We start from the raw sequence: 22398 nt of genomic DNA, 5'->3' as shown, positions 1-22398 counted from the left end.
ACAAAACAATTAGCTATTATTACTATTTGAGAGGATGTATAAAACCAATAAATGATAACATTCTACGTGGCTGCTTCTGGATTGTGTCCGCTCTTCCATGTTTTGTCGTTCAATGAAAATCGTAAGACTTATTGATTCTCAAAACCCCACACAATTTAAAGTATCATTCCGGCCCATCGCACAAAGGGTGCGAGATAAGTAACGCGAGATAATGGGTGGATAATGGGCAAAGGGTGCGAGATAATTTTAATACTTAGGGTTAAGGTTTTGTTCAAATCCTTAACCCTAATTATGAGCAATTGAAATTGCAATTAATATATTTTATATTGTACATTTGCATTTGCATTAGAGTGAATCCTTCTTTGCTCTGTGAAGCAATAAAAAAAGTGCTAAATATTCAAATTGCTTAAAAAAGGTAATGCTTTTAATACAAGCATATGATGAGCAATCTGCAAAACTTACCGAGTACAGGCTATAGTCGTTCACATACACGATCAGACACAAACAGAAAAAGGAAATAAATAGTCTGAAAATCAAACAATGTCCAAGAGAAGATATGTTCTTAGTCAAACTAAATTGCTCAGAGATTGTAAGATGAAGTACAACAGAATTAAAGATCATTTAAGAGATAAAATACAACATAGTGCTAAAAAAAAAAAATGCTTGCATGCTACTTTAATAGCATACATTTTCTGTGTACATCTGTTTTTTGTTTTTTTACCACAAACAACAAAACAAAAGGTTGAGAGCGACACGTGATTGGTAAAGTATAAATCAAAACATCTGCCGGACACCCTCTCAGACCCATTATATTTTCTTGATTGACAATAGTGAGAAAATAATCAGCCTTCAGAGAAGTGTAACATTTATAAAACTAACATTTTCTATGAAAAAATTTTTGCACTCAGAATTCACAGTGTCTCTGTGTGCCTCTCAGGCACGGGACGTTACGCAAGACCTGCATTGGTGGGATTGAGTCCACTGGAAATGGTTTCGTATCCTACAGAGACAAGCGTTAACACGCTGCTCTCCATCTCTGTGGACTGTTGAACCTCAGGAACAACAGAATCCAGCCGCATCTGTTTTCCTTTCTTCCGTCCCCTTTTGCCCTTTTCTTTAGGTTTGCCGTCTTCCGTGGCAGCTTTGGGCTTGCGGTTACGTTTCCGAATCCTTCTCACTGGAAGTTCGGGTTTGGGGTCCGTATTCCCAGAGAGGATTCGGATTTGTCGGTCGATGACGTTATCTATGATATCGAGAGCAACGTCCATCATGCCGTTACCAAGCCCATGCGTAACATTGGAGAACAAGCGGGTATTCATGGGGTCGTTAAAAATCTTCCTCATCTCCTCGAGATAGTTCCTGTTTAACAGTATAAAAACAACCAAAATAACTTTTTGAATCAAAGCAGAAACATTTATTGTTCTTTCTACGTGCCTACTGGTACTTTACCTTGTTTCAATGATTTTTGACCAGTGCTGCACCTGGTTTGTTTCAGGTAGCAACTGTTTAGCCATATTCTCATAATCAACATACTGCAGTGCAAAATCCTTCATGTCTTTGCAAAGGGCCGCTGTGTCACCTGAAAATAATTAAAATGCATGTAGTTATGTACACTTAGTAGCCTAGTATCTATATTCATTTCATGTTGTGTATAAAAGAAATGAAAATTTGGTCATAATTTATTCACCATCATATTGTTCCAAACTTATCTGACTTACTATTTAATCTGCAGAACATAAAAGACGGTATTTTGATAGTTTTTGTATTTTTTTGCCCAAACAATGAAAGTCATGGGCAAAAAAAACACTAAAACTATCAACATATCTTCTTTTATGTTCTGCAGAAGAAAGAAAGTCATACAGGTTTGGAACAACAGGAATTCTGAACAGGAATTTTTCATATTTTCAAGTATATGGTCCAGACTTACCTTCAGTTAGTTTGGAAAAGGAACTGGACACTGCTGTGTTGGTGCTTGGTGACAGTCCAAAGACATTTAGGGACTCTAAGAGTGTTTTCTTACTAGCCGGACCTCGACTCACTCTTGTGTAGGCAGCCAGAGAGCGGAGAGACATCTTCTCAGGCGGTTCCAATCTCCTCTTCACCTCATCGTATTGGATCTGGTACTTGCGAGCCTTTGAGCTCTTCATGTTAGGGTCCAGCAGGGAGGCTACCTCTGCAAAAGGGACCTGCAGTGAGTTCACTGCACCATCTTGAGACGATGCGGCACTCTGGCCTTCTGACGGACCTTGTGTTGACACATGGCCTTGGGTCGGAATATGAGCCTGTGCTTCCATGTGGCATTGCTGTGGGGTCTGCAGATGTGGAGCAGGCTTGATGTGTGACTGAGTCTGGATGTGAGTTGGCATGTGGATGTGCGACGGGACTGTGTGCGGTACAGCGTGACACGAGACTTCTTGAGGAACCACGTGCTGTGAGATGATCTGTGCGAGGTTTGGAGGTTGCGGCTGATACATGGTTATAATGGGGTTACTGACAGAGACGTGGACGATATCGCTGTTCTGGGGAACAGCGGACATGTGCATACCTGCAGACGGATCCATCTTTTCCCTCTCACCAGCACAATGATCATCAGCTTATTAATGCAACTTTGTATCTAACAAAAAAGAAAATATTAAGAATGTGTGGTTAAATAAACCGATATATTATGTATACTTTTCAAACAGGTCAACATAAGTAATGTGATGTGAAATAGGATATTCAATCGGACTAAATGAAGGGCAGACTTTAACTAACAGCAATCGATTTGACTGAGAAAAGTATATGAAAGATGGTGAGAGGGGTTGAAAAATAAGAGCTGGAGCAAAGTTTCTCGTTTTTGATGAAATTTTATGTAATGCAAAAAATTTAGGAACATGTATTAGGAAAGTAAACTAACTAGTCAATTTTCATTAAATTTGGCAATTTCATAGCCTTTTTGTTAGTATTCAGATATTTCTATATTTTGCCAAATATTTTTTTTTAATGCCACAAGAACAAGATGTTTACATTTTTTTAACAACATTAGCTGCAGGATTTAAAAAAAAGGTACATAAATGTCAATGCTTTTACATGTTTTTAGTTTGTTCCAAAGGTTTATGTATAAAAACATTTTTTATCAAATGTAAGAAATTTGATTTGCAAAGAGCCCAATTCTTCTTATGTGTATTAATTTATTAATGTGAATTAATTCGTAATTATTTTTATGCTAATATGGGTTTCTAAATCCTTCCAAATCTTGTAAATAGTAAACGAATGCAGAATTGTTTCTTTTTCCTGTCCACAAATTCAATATTTTCTTTAATTTGATGCAAAATTTGTTTTGCATTTTCCATGCTTTGTCCCTACCCAATAAAACTCGCTGCAAAAAAACGAGACAGAACAATAATTTCTCATGAGTCATGACCTAACGGTTACATTGATGGTTTAAAACATCAACATTATCATATATTTCGTCAAATATACAGGTGAGAAGTCTGAAAACATGACCCACATTACTTTTTTTTTTTTTTTTTTGACAGCGTCACCTCTGCGCGAGACGGCTGAACTTTGAAGCGCGTGCTTGTGAGCGCGCGGCGGTATGTCTTTTCCACACACTCTTGAGTATTGAACACTAAAACTAACCGGTAAATAAAACTGGGCTGCAACACATGCATTTGATAAAGCATGAGTATGTGATTTAATGTAGCGTTTACTTCACATAAAGAGAAAGCTTATACACATAAAGCCTGCATAAGTCAGTGTTGACTTTGAGAGGAATGATAATCTACTTGTTTTGATCAACAGTAGGACAGGCCAAAGCCACCGTCATGTTTGAAACTTGATATTCCACCGTATTCATGTTCTCAAAAGCGTCCAAACCACCGTTTTATTCGGACTGTTCTGGTTACGAACGCTAACCTTGAATCAGACACAAGTTACCGACAGCATTCTTACTTACCGCTCAATGGTTAGAGTCGTATTTAAACCTTACTGATCCTAGAACAGTCCATGGCGAACCGCTCGAAGATCTCCTTCTTCACCGATCCTATTTCGGCGGGTTGCAAATCAGCAGACGGGGCACAGGCGCCATAGCTGCCAAAGGTCGTACGCTCATTGGCCAATGTTCCTGTCAATCATGTTCTCTGGAAGCGCTTATTCGTGGAGACCTCTGTAAGTCATGTTACGTCAGAGAAAAGAGGCGGAATATCCGGAGCTTAGAATGGTAGGACCACAGTCTATAGAACGTGAACAATGCTTCCAGGTGTCTCCCTGTTTGTCACATAATGTTTTTGACAAAAGCAAGCAGTGCATTTGAACTGGTGTAAATTTAATATACAGAAGTGATGAAATACGATCAAGTCAAGGATAATTTTCATTAAACAGTAAAAAACATTAAATTAGTTGCCGTGTTTAAATAATAGGTCGCTTCTTTGCACTGCAGTGTGTCGATCACAGCTTGGTTTTCTTAAATGTAATAGGAACTTTACCAAAGAAACTCATTCTTGGTCACTGGATATGTTATTTTGTTTACAGTTCACTACTTCTTTTCTGCATTAGATGGCAGTATTTTTTCTCAAATGGCTTTATTTCACCACCTCTAATGATCTCATTAGATGCTGCCCATCCCAAAGCTGCAATGTTTATTTGCTTTTTCAGCTAGTTGGACAATTAGTCTTAAGTGCTAATTATTAAAGCCAAACCCATTATCTTGATAATCTTGCTAGTGGAAGAGAGATTTAGGAGACTGGGGAGCTATTAATGAGAGTATTTGTTTAGAGATGTTTCCATGAGAAGAGAGGTGATGTCTCTCCATTTTCTGTTGTTGCCTCCTGACACAAAGAATTCATGTATCTGCCCATTATCAATTGGTCACAAATGAAGTGTCAGCACAGAAGGCGCAAGGGGACCAGAGATGGAGAGACGGATGTAATATGTGCTGGAAAAGCACAAATATCTCCTCCTTCAGCAACCTCTGCATCAGGCGTGTCAGGTCAGATTGACATATCAAAGGTCTGACAGGACTCATTACTTTTGGTCTTTTTATATGCCCAGGCTATAAATCATGCATGTTTACATGCATCAAATTAAAGACTTTGTATGCATTTTTGAAGCTGATGTTTTAGCTTATTTTAGAGGAGGGGTTTGTTATTTTTCTTTGATCAGCAGACAAAAGCCCTCTGTGATGATCTTGTGAGTGGATGCAAAAAGATTTTGAATATGCTGCAAAAATGAATGCAATTGAGTAGTCATTCGCAATGTTTGTTGCATATCTATCTATCTATCTATCTATCTATCTATCTATCTATCTATCTATCTATCTATCTATCTATCTATCTATCTATCTATCTATCTAATCATATTTAACTGGTTATTTGCCTTAATGAAGCAAATCAGTTTCATTCTCATTCTAAACTTCTTTATTGTGAAACAAGATTGATGCTTGGTACATTAGTAATGTGGTAAAGATCCTCCATTAACAGAAGAACAACCCTTCTCGCATCTTCGACAGCATGTGCCACTTCAAACGCTATCTTACAAAAGCATCCAGAGTGCCTGCGGCAGCCAATGCTAAACGTTCTGCTGTTCTCCCGCTGCCAAACTCTAGGGAAGGATACAGATAGAGGAAGCAAGAATGTCTTAGCATTCAACTATAAATATTTAACTGAATAAGGAAGTCTATATCATGTTGGAAATTTGAAATGAAATTCAGAAATGTAGAGAACACAAGGTTTGCATTATTTTTTGTGTGTGAGTATGACAGTTAAATTAACATGCTAAATGTGATGATAAACAAAACAGACAGATTGACTACAGATTATGTAAAAAAATAAATAAATAAAGCTCCAAAACATGATGCTAGAGAACTGGTGCATAACATAATAGTTCAGACATGTCTGATTAAGCCAAATTGTTGATACAAATCTCACCTGCACGTGGTGTGTGATTTGTCCCTTGAACTCATTGGCTGTAATAACTGCTAGTCTTTAAAGGAAAGTTTTGTTGTCATTTACTCAACAAGTAACACTTTAATTAATAATGAGCAGCACGTTTCGTTTGTTACATTATTATTACCTGACATAATAGCCTGATTTTTTTATTTATTTAAGTGGAGCAGTTTATTGAACCTTTAGAGAAAATCTAAAATAAAGATTGCATATGTCTTGTTTGTTGAGTATCATATTTGATACACCAGGCTTTTATGGCTCATATAGTATGACGGGAATATGGAGTTAATACTCGAGGATTGAAAAAACACCTCAATTTTATTCATTGGCCCAAACTAAGTAATGCAATTTTGCTGATATTTACATGGCCAAAAAGTGCAATGAAATTCTGATAGCTTGTAATGTAAAATTGACAAGATATTTATAATAGTAGAATAGTTCTCACTCTTTATTTCCAAATAATGTTATATTCAAAAGCTGAGTTTTATGATCAAACCTTTTAAAAGCTGAGTTTTATGATCAAACCTTTGTAATTTGTATTGTGTGGAACAAATTAATGTAATGCAATGCAATGATGATTGGGACGTACTACAAATAAAGATTCCCCAATATCCTGATGTATCAGGTTTAATACTCGCATTTTAACATTTTTTTCCATCTTGTAATACTACTAAAAATATAACATGTATTCTTACATTTACTTTATAAAATATAGTAAACAACCCAAGGTGAATATTTTTTCAATTATACACAATTATACTAAAAGCCTTTATACTTGCTAAAACCAATCAGACAAAATCAATCATGACCAAAGTTGCTAATAATTTAGAGGCCTATAGAAACATGATACTGTAAGATTTATAGTGTTAATAAAATATAAATGCTCAGTGTTTATTCAGGTTAGCTCAAGTCCTATGTTAATGTTGAAATGAACATTAACTGAAATTAATACATGCTTTATTTTTCATTGTTAGTTCATGTTAACTAATGTAACATTAACAAATGGAATCTTATTGTAAAGTGTTACACTCAACCTGATGTTGCTCCGAACTCATATTACTTTCTTTCTTCTGTGGAATATTAAAGGAAATGTTCAGCAAAATATTAATGCTGCTCTTTACTTTACAATGAAAGTGGATGGTGACCATAGGCTGTGAAGCTTCATATATACCTCTTTTTATGTAGATTTTTTTTTGGAGCATTACAGCTGCCGGTCACAAATTTCTCCATTGTCTTCCATGGAAGAAACAATACACAACATAAAGGTCAACAAATATTCATATTTGTGTGAACTATTACTTTGATATCTGTTAACAGTATATGCATAAGAAAAAAAAGAGAGGCTTATTCCATTCTTCTTTCTCATCTGTTTCCATACCAACTGAATGTGGATTGGCTGCTGTAGAGGCGGTTAATGGAACTGAGAGATGATGCCTCTGGGTAAAGAAGTTATGATAGACAGACAGAACCCTCAAATCTGTGAGGGGATGTGGATTTTTGTGTGGCTGTGTAAAAAAGGAAAGACTTTACAAAGCACTATGACTCACTGGTGTATTTGTTGCCAAAATAAAACATGGGCCAAAAAAAGGGCCATGGCGAAAATGTAGTCTATTTTGTAGTCTTTTAATGGTCATAACCATTTGAATCACAAGTAAATTAGCAAGAATTGCACAAATATTATAGATAAAGATACTTAGCACAGAATAGCCTTCCCTTTTGTTTACCGTGTGGGTAAACTTGCAGGCAGCTTTTACAGGAAGAAGAATCAGTGTTGTTCCACTCAATGGTAATGGCTGGACTCTGACCAGGACAAAACATAACCCTGATCGACTTGTTCTTCTTGGTTGTCTTTGCAATTTGGGCAGGAGCAGTGTCTTGTTGAAAAATAACATCTGATCATTCCTCTTTAGATAACGGCTTTTCAATTGTGGGAAGCAAAGCCATTCTGCAATATTCTCTTCTACTCCAAACCATTAAATGACTTCACAGTGAAGTAGCTCACCAATACCAGCAGCTAAAAAGGTTTTCCCACACAATGACTCTTCCTCAATGGACGCTTCACGGTGGTATAGAGATGCATTTATTATTATATTTATTACCAGATTTTCGAAGACATCACTCTGGAGCATCACCATGCAGCTCGTGTTTTGCCCAGTAGTGTACTTTCTCTCTTTTAAAATTGTCCTTTTAAATGTCATTTCTGTACAATGCCACTTTCAGGTTATTACTTTCTCTTTCTTCCCCCCTCCCCCCTCATGACCCAATTTTTTCAGAGAGCACAAAGACAATTGTCTCTTAAAAATCCTTAAATATGCTGTGAGTGTTGGATGTACTGCTGGCAGTTTAACCATTGTGTTGCCATGACAACACCGCATCCATCAAAGTGGTGCACCAGTAAAATTCTTGTTTCCCCCATTACAACCACAGATCATCATGTAGCAGGTGTCTCTGCGGCACAGAGATACAACACGACTGTAAAACGCGTCAGTGCCAATGATCAGGTCATGAGTGTGGCAGGAGAAAGGGAGGATTGAGAGGGTAATGTATGAGTGCTTGTGTGGGTGCGAAGACTCCGTGGGTGACTTTGCATGCCAGTATCAGAAGGTCACTCATGCTGGGCTTCCCAGCTGTATTGCTTTATTATTATGAGCAAACATGAATCAACTAAATCTATTATGCTCTGCTCTATTTGTTTTTATAGAGAGTAATTGAACTCATGCTATCCCATAAATGCTATAGAGTGCATGGCTGTTTCATCTAATATATTGCATCAATGCATTTCATAAATATTCTCGGACTTTTATGGTTTCCATGGAATAATAGTTTTTCTTGGTTTCTATGTGAAATAATGCTTAGATGTAACTTTCTAAATTGTTCCGTTTTCTGGAAATATCCATAAACTTTTTCGACTAATGGGTGCATTAATCACGATTAGCCTATTTGTGAGGAAAATATTCTGTTCTTCCCATCCGAAACCAACAAAAAAGAATTAATTGCCTTCATTTTTCTCCCCTCTAAATCTTAGCTGCAGTTTAAAATGTTCACTCTGCTGATTTTATTCAAAATCCCTCCAGGTCTTTTTCTTTTTGAAGATTCAGACCTCATAGTCACCTCTCTACTGTTGCATGCAAAACAAACATTTGTTGAGAGGAATCACTTTCCTATGTTTATGCACGTTTAGAGGGTAAACGTACAACAATGCAAAAAATAATCTCTTAATAAAGCAAATTGGCTGGAGGTTATTAATTAAAGAATAATTTTATTCAGTTTAACTAATTCTCTTCTGGTCAACATGGTGAATTAAAAATTTAGTCAGTCATCCTGTTTACCTGAAGGAGTAGTTATTTAAAGATGCTGTAACTTAAGTGTTATTTTTAACACACAAAATATCCCTATAGGTCCTATGTGTTCTGAGAAACCAATCACACTTCTCTCTGTGACATCCTTAGGCTCTGTGAACAACAAACTGAGTAAAATGACACATGCTATAGGCTTTTTATAAGTTTAAATATAAGTTGTCATAAAGTTTAACATCCAGCTTTGCTCTCCATGGAACATGGCATTCATGGGAGATGACGGCTGCATCCGAAATCGCATACTGTCTTGATTACTAATTTAATAAGTAATTACTTAATACGCACGCTAAAAAAATTATGTTCTATATAGTATGAGTGTGTGTAGTATGAAAGTAATCTGGACATAGGCCTACTACATTCGCCATGTTGTCAGTATCACATGACCAACCAGCGTTAGATCGCTTCACTGCCAATCATAAATCCTCTCCCGTGGCCTCATGGGACAGTAAAGTGTACATCATATGCACACTTCAGAATCTCGCCGAAAGAAGGTCATCGGGGTACTTTTTGCCAACACTTTTATGAGTAGCCTACTATGAATTCGGACACACTTCTTTTGTTTTGTCGCATACTGTTTTTCGTCTACTGAAGTATGCGATTTCAGACGCAGCCTTTGAGAGAAGTAGCGATTCGTTTGAATCGGATCTTTTCAGTGATTCAGTTGATCCGATTCACAAAATCGATCTGTATGGTTCGCTCACAACTCAGACTGACTCGGTTCTAAAGTTCAACTCACTATACATTGTATAACAATCAGTGAATAATTACTTATTTCCTATTCTTTGCAACACTGTTGTGTGGCACCAGAGTTAGGCCTAATTACCACCGTTTTGAGTTTTACACATTGTGAACTAGGCCTACTTCATAATTTATTTTCTAGGTCTATACCTATTTTGTAGAAAAAATGAATAGCATAGCCTAACTAAACAAACATGTATTTATTTATTTATAGCTGTAGGCTATATTTCACACATGATCATTATTAGGATATTATTAGAGTTATGAGCAGTATTTTAAATGTTCATTTAGGCACATATCTCACAAATTGCTTTCACTTGTTATTTGTTAATTATCATTATTATGATTGTGTTGCCAGGTTTGCACTAAGGCAGCAGTGACGCCCAGTTTGTTGGCTGCTGGTTCATCAGTGCGGCGCGCGCGTGATGCCTGAGCGCTTGGAGACGTAGGGCTGCGCGTGGGTCGCTACACGAGGGGTGTGTGCGTCCCTGACACTAGGCTACTCCACAACACCGATTAGACATCACATATCAACTTACGGCGGGCCACGGAGCATTGCATCACTCACCGTGAAAACCAACGCTCTTAAACGGCATCCGCGCAGTTGTGCCATTCAAACCGTTTGAACAGCGCTCATTCGCGAATACACCCTGCTCCGGAGGTGGCTTCTAACACCGTACAATGACACTGACCCACAGCCGCAGATAGGGATGGGTCCAAGAGTGTGGAGGATGCTCGCGCTGCTCGGGGTGTTTACAGTCTTTCTGGAGGTAAGATGCGCCTTTAGGGCTGTTCAGTAATATAGCTTGGGACAAAAGCCTAAATAGCTTTATTCCATTTGCTAAGACCATGTTTGCTTTTTGCGTGTTCTTATTTGTAGTATTGCTTTGAGCCGGTAACATTAATGCAGCATGATTTCAAAGTGTACCTTTTTTGGTCAAATCTAGTTCAGCATTTAATGTCATTGTGCAATAAAGCACTCACATGCTGTTTAATGGATTCAAGCAAAGCCACCTTTCTCTAATAGAGGATCTGACATGCTTTAGGGAGGAACTATCGCTGAAACGATCACCGTATATACATGGAGAATAATTAGACGTTTTAATTCAGTTATAATTTTTGTTTTTTGTTTGTTTTCTTTATTAAATGCATAAAGACCAGTGCTTGCAAACCACAATGATTCCGTGAAAAAAAAAAAAAATACAGCACATTGACCCATATTCTAATGAGTTTGATGAGTGTGCTACTGCTAGAACAAAAATGATTGACCCACACACGGAATGGTTTCATTGCATTTCATTTCAAGAATTCAGTATAAAAATTGTTTGAAAAGAATGGCCGATTTTTTTTGCTTCTATAGAGCATATCTACACATAGGAGTCTCAAAACTCAGCTCAGCACAGAAGACAAAGAAACATCCAGTTGTGAAAGATTAGAATGCTTTGAACAATACTTTTTATTATTTTTTTTTTTTTATTAACATCTGCAAAACCATTCCTAAATGCCTCGTGTTTCTTTTTTCTTTTTTTTCAGCATAAGAAAGAAATAGGCATCAGTGTTATTCAACAGCTAGATAATTGTTCCTTCATCTCAGTTCACATTCACTACAGAGCTGGACTATCTTAACATCTGTTTGGGCGGTGAAACAACAGCACTATGGGAAGGAATTAATGAGTATGACTGCCGTGCTTCATTAGAGACTTTATGCTCCTCTTGATTATGAAAATTTCACAGCACCAACGAATCTGTTTAAAGGCTTTGCTCCTGAGATGGTGTAATACACCGGATTGATTTTATATATCTGCATGCATTTTAAAATGTGCATCTGCAATTAGACACCTGAGATACAGAGCAGCAGCACACTGGATCAGTGCTATATGCTAGACATCAAGGTTGTTGTGTGCCTTCCTCTGTTTGCAGCTGTCGGTAAGACACACCTGGTCATATGTTCACACATCTGTGTTATACTCCATTACCACATTCTGTTCCTTGTATAAGTGTCATTTGAGATGGAAAAAACAAAGATGTTGCTTAAATCAAGGGCTTTTTGATGTGTGTTTTGCTATTTCAGGGGAAGGAACATAATCAAGGACAGTGTCAGTCTGGCCTCAGTTGCTGCTGTGGAATGAGAATGACAGATGCAATTATGGCCGTAACTGACCGGAGTGTGTTGATATGAGCGTAAATATTAGGGTGCATAACTGGAGCTTGTTATCTATAATGCAATTATCCCTGCTGGTGGTGCTAAACCCCCAGATCAGTTTATTGGTCGTAAATTAATGAAGTAAATCAATACCATGTTTTCATCTACAGACGTGTTAAAATGACTGTGCAGTGCAGCATAGAAGCAAAAGGGTTTCAAAGGAATGGTTTCTTTCGAAAATGATTTTTAAAATGTATTATTTACTCACCCTCATGTCTTTCTAAACCTGAATGGAACACAAAAGTTTAACAGAATGACTGGTCTGCTCTCTTCCATGCAACGAAAGGGCTTTCAAGCTCAAAAAATCATCAGAAAAGTGGTCCATGACTCATGCTGTTTATTCTATGTAAGACTTCTGAAGCCATTTTATAGCTTTGTGTGAGAACTGGACAGGAATTTAAGTCACTGAAAATCTTGCATTGAGATTATTGCTTGGGAACCATCATTCACTGTTATTATGTATAAAAAAGGCAGCTTGGACTTTCTGCTATAAATAACTCCTTTTGTGTACTCGGATAAAAGAAAATCATACTAGTTTTGAAAGACATGAGGGTGAGTAAATGATGACAGAATTGTTATTTTTAGGTGAACGATTCCTTTATATATTTTTTGAAGAACTGGTACACATAAAAGAGATGTTTACTTGAAATATTCTTAAGGGTCAGTGATGAATGCTAGGTCAAATTTAGGATTACAAGCTGCATGGTTTCTGGTCCTCAGTGAGAAATCAGTCAGTCCAATTGGTTCTGGAAAACTCAACCCTTTATAGCGGTTTTCCTGCTTCACTGAAATCTCTCATTGCATTTCAAGTCACAGAAGCAGCTTTAGTTCCTTCTTGCTGCCACAATGATGCTCTATCAGCAATCCTCAGATTTCTTGGGTGTACTCAACCTTGACAGCTGCCCAAATTTGAGATGAATGTTTTGAAAACCCAGTGCCAGATTTGATCACTGTATTAGTAGCTTGGTGTTTAACTAAATATTGAGGAGTTAATGTGAATCAGGACAATTAAAGCGTATTGTTGTAGCGTTGTTTGCAGAGTGATCTTAAGTCTTTGTGAAACTGTTAGTAGGGCTAGGCAATTAAGTATTTACCATATATTCACAATAAATAATGTTAAAATAATATTGTGAAGATTTTAATGTGCATTTTATTTGACTATTAGGTTTTAAAGAGTGTATCATCAGATTATAGTTTCATGATTCTTCTTTGTCTCATGATGAGAGTATTAAGATGTTTTAATAGCATTTCTGATTTGCATTAGCTTGAGTCGGTATGTTCAATTCATTTCCATGAATCCTGTAAAAATCCTGTTCATTTTTGTTAATCATCCATTCAAAATGCATTAATTTGCACCATATGGTGGCATTTCTTTCAAATGATAAAATCATTTAAAGGAAATGTACATGTTGCTGTTTATCACTATTTTATAAAAATATAAATGAACATTATTAAATATCAGTTTTGTGTTTCGTGAAAAACATGCTAAGATTATTTTCGTATTAAAACCACTTATATATATATATATATATATATATATATATATATATATAGTGTGGAAAGGCCATTTTTCACATTTACCCAGTATTCTCTTCCATTGTAAAACAGCAGTTACCGTTAAAGATTAAGATGATAACTCATCTCCTAATTGCTCTTCAGTCGCAGTGCAGAACGAGAAAACGCAGAAATAAAATGTCAGTTAAAATATTAACAGATATTATCTTCGTTCCTTGTCAGGAGTGTCTCTCACAGCTTCCTCTGAGCCAGGCAGAAACGGAATGCACTGCTGTTCAAATGTGTGTCACGTCTTAGAAGATAAAACTCCACTTTTCTAGAAAAACAGACACTTTAGTGTTCCGAACAAATCAATTCATAATTCTGTCAGCTTTCTGCATTTGAACTCAGTTTCCTTTTCCCTCTCTGCAGGTGAATGGTGATGACAGCTACCTGAATGCAGTGCAGAATACAGGTGAGCCCATATGTGTCCTCTCTGTTTTAGACCCCATTTACACCTGCTATTAACATTCATTTTGGAAGATCCAATACATGTGTCTGAAGCCACATTAAAGAACTGCCTATTCATCACCACTGTGCTAAAATAAGAGTTTTAAACTTTGTTTTTGAATTAAATGGAAACATTTGCTAAAGCATAAATTGGCGATTGTATGCAGTGACAGACAATTTCATTAGCATAAATGCTAAATGAAAATTAATAAACATAGATCATAAAGCATCTTGAGCTTATTTATAGTATTAACTGTGTACATAGTATATAATAACTGTGCATTTTGCTCAACATGTTATTAGTGACTGACAAGAATTAAATTTAAGTGTATCTGAGAATGTGGTGTGCAAATATTGCTGAACTTTATCAATATCAGTACCATACAATTTATTTGTGATATCATTTGTCATGAAATCAGAGACACTCCATTCAGAAACACGTAGTAACACAGGTGCATGAGAAAACGTAATGGATAAATAGTTGTCATCTGGCAACTGGTGATTGGATCACCTCAAACGGATGTTAATTCCAGGTGTAAGCAGGGCATTAAAGGGACAGTTCACCCAAAAATGAAAATTCTATCATTAATTACTCACCTTCATGTCGTTCCGAACCCGTAAGACATTCGTTCATCTTCAGAACACAAATGAAGATCTTTTTGATGAAATCTGAGAGCTTTCTGTCCCTCCATTGGCAGCTATGCAACTACCACTTTGACACTTCAAAAAGTTCATAAAGAGATTGTAAAACTAATCCATATGAATTGAGCTGTTTATTCCAAATTTTCTGAAGAGACTCAATTGTTTTATATGATGAACAGATTGAATGTAGGCTTTTATTCACACAGAAACATTGATCAGCAAACATAAGACAGAAGCTCAACCGAACCTGTCTGATGCGCGAGAACAAACCTCTTGCTGAAGCTCAAACGTGCTGCGTAACACGAGACTGAACCTCATTGGTTCTTGCTGGAGCTCAAACACGCTGCGTAACACGAGAATGAAACTCATTGGTTCTTGCTGGAGCTCAAACACGCTGCGTAACACGAGAATGAACCTCATTGGTTCTTGCTGAAGCTCAAACACGCTGCGTAACACGAGAATGAAACTCATTGGTTCTTGCTGGAGCTCAAACACGCTGCGTAACACGAGAATGAACCTCATTGGTTCTTGCTGAAGCTCAAACACGCTGCGTAACACGAGAATGAAACTCATTGGTTCTTGCTGGAGCTCAAACACGCTGCGTAACACGAGAATGAACCTCATTGGTTCTTGCTGAAGCTCAAACGTGCTGCGTAACACGAGACTGAACCTCATTGGTTTTTGCTGGAGCTCAAACGTGCTGCGTAACATAAGAGTGAACCTCATTGGTTCTTGCTGGAGCTCAAACACGCTGCGTAACACGAGACTGAACCTCATTGGTTTTTGCTGGAGCTCAAACGTGCTGCGTAACATGAGACTGAACCTCATTGGTTCTTGCTGGAGCTCAAACACGCTGCGTAACACGAGAATGAACCTCATTGGTTCTTGCTGAAGCTCAAACACGCTGCGTAACATGAGAATGAAACTCATTGGTTCTTGCTGGAGCTCAAACACGCTGCGTAACACGAGAATGAACCTCATTGGTTCTTGCTGAAGCTCAAACGTGCTGCGTAACACGAGACTGAACCTCATTGGTTTTTGCTGGAGCTCAAACGTGCTGCGTAACACAAGAGTGAACCTCATTGGTTCTTGCTGGAGCTCAAACACGCTGCGTAACACGAGACTGAACCTCATTGGTTCTTGCTGAAGTTCAAATGTGCTGCGTAACACAAGACTGAACCTCATGGGTTTTTGCTGGAGCTCAAACGTGCTGCGTAACACGAGACTGAACCTCATTGGTTCTTGCTGAAGCTCAAACGTGCTGCGTAACACGAGACTGAACCTCATTGGTTTTTGCTGGAGCTCAAACACGCTGCGTAACACAAGACTGAACCTCATGGGTTTTTGCTGGAGCTCAAACGTGCTGCGTAACACGAGACTGAACCTCATTGGTTCTTGCTGAAGCTCAAACGTGCTGCGTAACACGAGACTGAACCTCATTGGTTCTTGCTGAAGTTCAAATGTGCTGCGTAACACAAGACTGAACCTCATGGGTTTTTGCTGGAGCTCAAACGTGCTGCGTAACACGAGACTGAACCTCATTGGTTCTTGCTGAAGCTCAAACGTGCTGCGTAACACGAGACTGAACCTCATTGGTTTTTGCTGGAGCTCAAACACGCTGCGTAACACAAGACTGAACCTCATGGGTTTTTGCTGGAGCTCAAACGTGCTGCGTAACACGAGACTGAACCTCATTGGTTCTTGCTGAAGCTCAAACGTGCTGCGTAACACGAGACTGAACCTCATTGGTTCTTGCTGAAGTTCAAATGTGCTGCGTAACACGAGAATGAACCTCATTGGTTCTCGCTCGTCAAGCGAACATGCTTGAGCTTCTGTTTACCACAACTGATATGTGAGTTGATGAATGTTTATATGTGAATAAAAGCCTAAATTCAATCTGTTCATCATATAAAGTGATCTAGTTTGGACTAAACCACTCAATTCATATGCATTAGTTTTATCTTTATGAACATTTTGAAGCGTCAAAGTTTTAGTTGCGTAGCTGTCAATGGAGGGACAGAAAGCTCTCAGATTTCATCAAAAAGATTTTCATTTGTGAAGATGAACAACGATAGTTTGGAACGACATGAGTGTGAGTAATCAATAACAGAATTTTCATTTTTGGTGAACTATCTCTTTGAATTCTCCATGAAATTGCTTGACAAGCCATTTTCTTTCATGTGTTGATTTTTTGAAAAAAATATAAATTTATTGAAGAGATTGCTTCCTTTTTTAAATATCTAGGCTTCATTTATGTCACAGCCATATACATGATTTGATTCTTGTGTTAGTTGATTCAGGTGGTATTAAGGAGAGAGTTGTCCTCACAGCATTTGATTGGACAAAAATCTGTGTACATACGGTAGTGCAAGATGGGTCATCAATCTTTTTAGTTGATTTTTCGCAGCAAATAAGGACGTTTTAAATGTGAGTATCTGCTAAAGGTTACTTTTATCATCTTTTAAGAGTACACTAGCATATACTGTAGATGGCTTCAAAGTACTAAAAGCCGCAAATGCAAATTTCATTTCATGGTCTATAAAGAAGACGCTGGCTCACTTTCATGTTTCATACAGAGATGTATGAAAAAATTAAAAACAAATGCTTGTTTAGAGCTACATTCCTCTATATCTCATTCTCTTAGTTCTGGATGTGGTAGTAATGAGCCGATGAAGATGGATTTGTGATGGGTTGTGTTATATAAATATTTCATCAATTCCTCCAGAGCTCCAAAATGTGACATTTACACCCCATCAGTGTGCGCTGGTCGCTGGATATCGCCAGTGTGGCTGTTTAATAAGGGCATTCACCCTGTGATGGTGTCCCATCTTTCTGAGCTGTGTCAGAATGTCTCCCTCATCTCGCTCTCATATACTTTGACAGCGTGAAATTCCCCAGTACCAATCCTGAAGTGCTAATGACTGTCAGTGCTTTGATGTCACTGCATCAAGACAGATAAACAGCCTTCCCCGGACCAGCCAATCAGACAGCTTTATGGTGCCAGGAACGGAAAGGGCTTAGATTGAGCGATTTGGTTTTCTCTTCTCATTGAAAAGATAAACTGTGCCCAAAGCATCTTTTATACATATGAGCTTATGATTTTATAGTACCCTTGAAAGTTGCATGGTTAGATTGTTTCCTATAGATCTAGGTAGCATGCCACAGTGGACCAAAAAAAAAAAAAAAAGTTATTTTGATATGAGTTATATCCTTTGAAACAATGTGCAAAGATTGCATGCAAAGTCTTTGTCGAATGTCTTGCACTGAATCTTTGTACATGAAACAGTGGCCAAGAGAACTAATTTCTGGTTTATTTTGCAAAAAAAGAAAAAAAAAAGAAAAAAAAAAGCCAATGTTAATGTGAATGCCCTGATGTTCTTATGATGCTTCCTGTCACCCATTGGTAACCCACCATGCATCTGCTCCCACATTCGCTTAACACGCCAAAGCACGTTATGTGAACCGTATCAAATATTCATTGTGGTGGGGAAATGGATTATTTGGGGAGGGAGAATGAGCTCTCCTATGGCGCAGAGCTCTGAGCGTGTGTGTCCAAGTACGCCATACGGATGCTTTGCGTAAATGACTTGATTTCTGCTGCCATTCGTTCTGCCAGTGTGCTTCCATTAGCTTAGAGCGGCACAGAGGGGGTCAGTGGCTGAAGGTGAATGAATCCCAGCCAAAGAGCTCTAATACAATGCTCTGCATTATTTATGTCCTCTTCTTTTTTTCTTTTTCTTATTACTTTCAATGATTGTTTTGCTTATTTTTTGCACCCGCTGTTAACTGCATATTGTCTAGAAGTTCAATTATATTTATACGCTATTTTATCCGATTGTTCCGATTTGATTGTCTGTAGAATTGCTTTTAAAATTGTTTTTTTGTTTTGTTTTGTTTTGCAACCAAATTGAAATTCTATACATGTTGGTTGGCTCTGTTTGTATTGCGAAAGCTTTGATTGAATCACTTATGTCCTCCAATTTTGATAGTTGACTCATAAGGTAATTTTTTTAATACAGCTTTTTGGAATACAACTTCAAAACATCACAGAAAAGACTCTCTCAGATTCTCTCTCTCTCTCACTCGCATCTGTGCCAGTCTTTGCTTTCTCAAACGGCTTTGATGTTTCATCCCCCACCTTATGTGTCAGATCCTCGTGTGTTTGGTTTAGAATGGAGAAGAATGTCAGAATAAGATGATTTCACTAGAGTTGATATTTCAAAGAATGGCTTGTTTTCAATGAGCGGGATCTGTTAGTTTATCAGACCCGTGGTAGAGCATGCATCCTTGCATCTCTCTCTGTTTTCCCGTATCGTCCCCTCCCCCGACCTTCATGTCGTAGGAGTTATTAACACCTGGAGATCAGCCTTTTTTTCTTGCACCGTAATGGAATGGGATCGAAATGTCTGAGCCTGTGCTGAATAAGCATGGCCGTCTCCTGGTGCTGGTCCTGATGCCCAGACGCCTCTGTTTTACACTCTTTTATTACCTGACCTTCCCTGTCATTCCTGTTAAATATCTCTCCGCTAATTTTAACACGAAATGTGCTATTCCATCACGCAGAAGATGTCTATCTCTTCTGTTCTTTGTTATAAAAGGATCCAAATGTCAGCCTAATGTATCAGTCTTAAAGGGATAGTTCACCAAGAATGAAAATTCTATCATTATTTACTTACCCTTATGTCATTCCAGTTGTGTGAAACACAATTGTTTTTGACAGAGATTTCTGTCAGAGAAATCTTTCCATAAAGATTTCCACCAGTTTATCATGACCAGGGGCTGTACAATTCCAAAAAGCATAATAAATGCACCATTTTGCATTGTGCAGGATGGATGTCGGTTATATCAAATTTCAATGATTATTTAGTGTTTCTTAATGGCATGACACCAAAACTGCACTATAAGCGACACGTGATTCAAGAGTTGCAAGGTGAAGATAATCAGTGAATAATGAATGAAGACTTTTATATATTACATTCATGGTCTAAATTCTATTTACTACATAAAAATTGCTTGGGTTAGTTGTTCCTGCGGTTGCTAAGGTGGTTATGAAGTAGTTACTTACTGGACTAAGAACTAAGTCAAACAGTCCACACCAAGCTTCTATGATATTCTGTTCCATAGACTGGACTCATATTCCTCCTTCAATATTCACAACCTTTAAAAAGCACTAAAGAGTCAGTACGATTTAAAAAAGAAAAAGAAATTACTACTTTTATTCATAATGTTATAAAAGATTTCTAGTTCAAATAAATGCTGTTCTTTTGAACTGCTGTCCATTCATCGCAAAAATATAAAGCAGCAACATTGATAATAAGAAGAAATATTTCTTGAGCAGCAAATCAGCATATTAGAATGATTTCTGAAGGGTCATGTGACACTGAAGACTGGAGTAATGATGAAATGGAATATAATAATGATGGAATAAATTACACTTTAAAATATAGTAAAATAGACAATGGTATTTTTAATTGTTACATTATTTCACAATATTACTGTTTTTACTGTATTTCTGATCATTCAGCCTTGGATAGACTACTTTCAAAAATATAATCAAATTCTTTGATAATCCCTAATTCTTTAACCGTATAAGTTTTTTTTGAAGCATAAACACTTTATTAGATTTATGCTTAAAACAAGAGAGTTACTTGCCAATGGTGTAAGATAACCTTAATCAAGGAAATATTCTCTTAAAGCGAGTCTTATTATCTGACACAATTTTGCTTCTCAAGTAAATTAATCTTATTTCAAGGATGTTTAGATACTTTATCATAAAACAAGACAAAATACTAATTAAGATGAAAATGAATGTAAAAAGCCATCAAAAGCTTTTAATTCTGTCACTCTCTACGGATGAAATAATTTTCAGTTGGTTCCAGACACTTTGTCGACAGCATTATGGCGTTTCCTGCCCACACATCTTTATGCATCCAATTAAGCAGAAACGCAGTCAACGATTTCCCTGAGGTTGGCACAACTCTTTCTGAGAGCGCTCTCCGTCATCCTGTTTTAATATGTCTAATTCAGCCCTGCCCTGATTGCAATGAGTCTGTCTGAGCTTGCAGATGGAGACATTAATCTACTGCTGCTCTTTACACACACACACACACACGCACACTGTTCCTCTGTAATATATGTTTTTCTGATATCACTTGAATACAGCCTGGCTCAGAGAAGTGCAGTCGCATGAGTATGCAGACAAAGAAGACTGCAGACGTGCCAGTCGTGACTGTGATTAACAGCCTGTTCTTCCCACTGCCAGTGATGTGTTTTCAAAGGCAAATGGAAGGTGGAGGACCCTTCATATTTACAGAGCTTTCTAATGACAGGCTGGGAATGACATTCTGCTGAGTCATGGAGTGCTGGACTCTGGGACTTAAGGAGTTGTGCACAGAGGATTACGGTCGGGAAGTGAAAGATCACAGCCTCTCCATCCTTCTCTGACTGTCTTTGGGTCCAACTCACAACAAAGTTCCTCAAAAACTGCATACAAACATGGAAAATCTGCTGAAATCTCTTGGAGGCTTTTTTGTGCAAAGCCTGCAGCATTTCACAGTCCATATGGACCTCACCATCTAAACTCTCCATGAGTTCTTCCCATAGTTCTGCTCTCCTCCCCACCATGTGTTCAGTCATCCAGCGAGAGATGCATTTGTGTCTTCATCAGCATAGCACAGCACCAAACTCGAACACTCAAGCCCTTTAGCGAAGTAAAGTTGTGTTTAAACTGTTTAACAGTTTAGAACTTCTAATAATCTTTCCTACACATTATCTAGCCATTCACAGTGTGTGTGTGATGATGTTCTGTGCGAAATGCAATTTGATCCTGATTTTCACAGCACTACAGCACCAAAATTGTGTTAACGTAATCAAGTTTGAGTTCTGGAAGAAGACCAGCTATGATTTTCTATCCAGCTAGCTATGATCCAGCCATAATCGTGTGAGGCCTTCTGTTTACTTCAGTCATTTTTCCAATCATTTCTTCTTTTCTTTGTTTTTTTTCCTTTATGTACTCAAACAACATATTGTTCCAAATCAGCTCTTTGTAAAGCTGCTTTGGAACAATATGCATTTTGAGAAAAACAGCTGGATAAAAAATAATTGAATAATCTTTTGTTTTTGTTGTGTTGCATTAAGGAGCCCCTCCCACAGTGAAATCTCATTGGTTTAAAATCCTGGTCTATATTAAACATCGAATATACACTCAGTTTGGCTGTGATTGTGTCACATCACGCAGACATTTTTCATTTCAATTTGGACAGACTAATCACTTGTCGCTGGAAGCTTGTCAGTTCATACCTGCTGGGATATATTGTAAGTGACTATAATTGTGGCAGATGTCTATCCATGAATAAAGCCTTGTGGTAATTTCAGGTTCATTGACTTCTGCATTGCTGTGGTTGCTTATACTTTGTCAAAATTGGTATGGCAGCTTGATTAAATATCACATTTAGATGGCATATGGTGTTTGTTTTTTTTTTGTCGAAAATGCATCTGGCATTTGTAGTGTAAACGCTAATCCATACTGATG

General features: G+C 37.6%; 2 protein-coding genes across 2 annotated transcripts in view; one reads left to right on the top strand and one right to left on the bottom strand.

The window, feature by feature from the left end:
* Positions 1-402: 402 nt before the first annotated feature.
* Positions 403-4074, bottom strand: LOC311095623 (uncharacterized protein). Its single transcript, XM_084134185.1, has 4 exons — positions 3938-4074; positions 1928-2614; positions 1450-1579; positions 403-1359 (listed from the first exon to the last, which is right to left on the bottom strand). The coding sequence occupies exons 2-4, from the start codon at positions 2559-2561 to the stop codon at positions 948-950; spliced, it is 1176 nt and encodes a 391-aa protein (XP_083990311.1). The 5' UTR covers positions 2562-2614; positions 3938-4074; the 3' UTR covers positions 403-947.
* Positions 4075-10431: 6357 nt separating this feature from the next.
* Positions 10432-22398, top strand: part of LOC311095619 (neurotrypsin) — a 47796-nt gene continuing 35829 nt past the window's right edge. The window contains exons 1-2 of the mRNA XM_084134182.1: positions 10432-10788; positions 14148-14190. Of these exons, the coding sequence (XP_083990308.1) occupies positions 10729-10788; positions 14148-14190 (103 nt within the window). The 5' untranslated portion in view covers positions 10432-10728. The remainder of the gene's footprint in view (positions 10789-14147; positions 14191-22398) is intronic.

This window comes from Abramis brama (genome assembly GCF_963993115.1).
Source record: "Abramis brama genome assembly, chromosome: 14".
In the NCBI taxonomy this organism is placed as follows: Eukaryota; Metazoa; Chordata; class Actinopteri; order Cypriniformes; family Leuciscidae; genus Abramis; species Abramis brama.
This window is presented reverse-complemented; position numbering and strand designations above follow the sequence as displayed.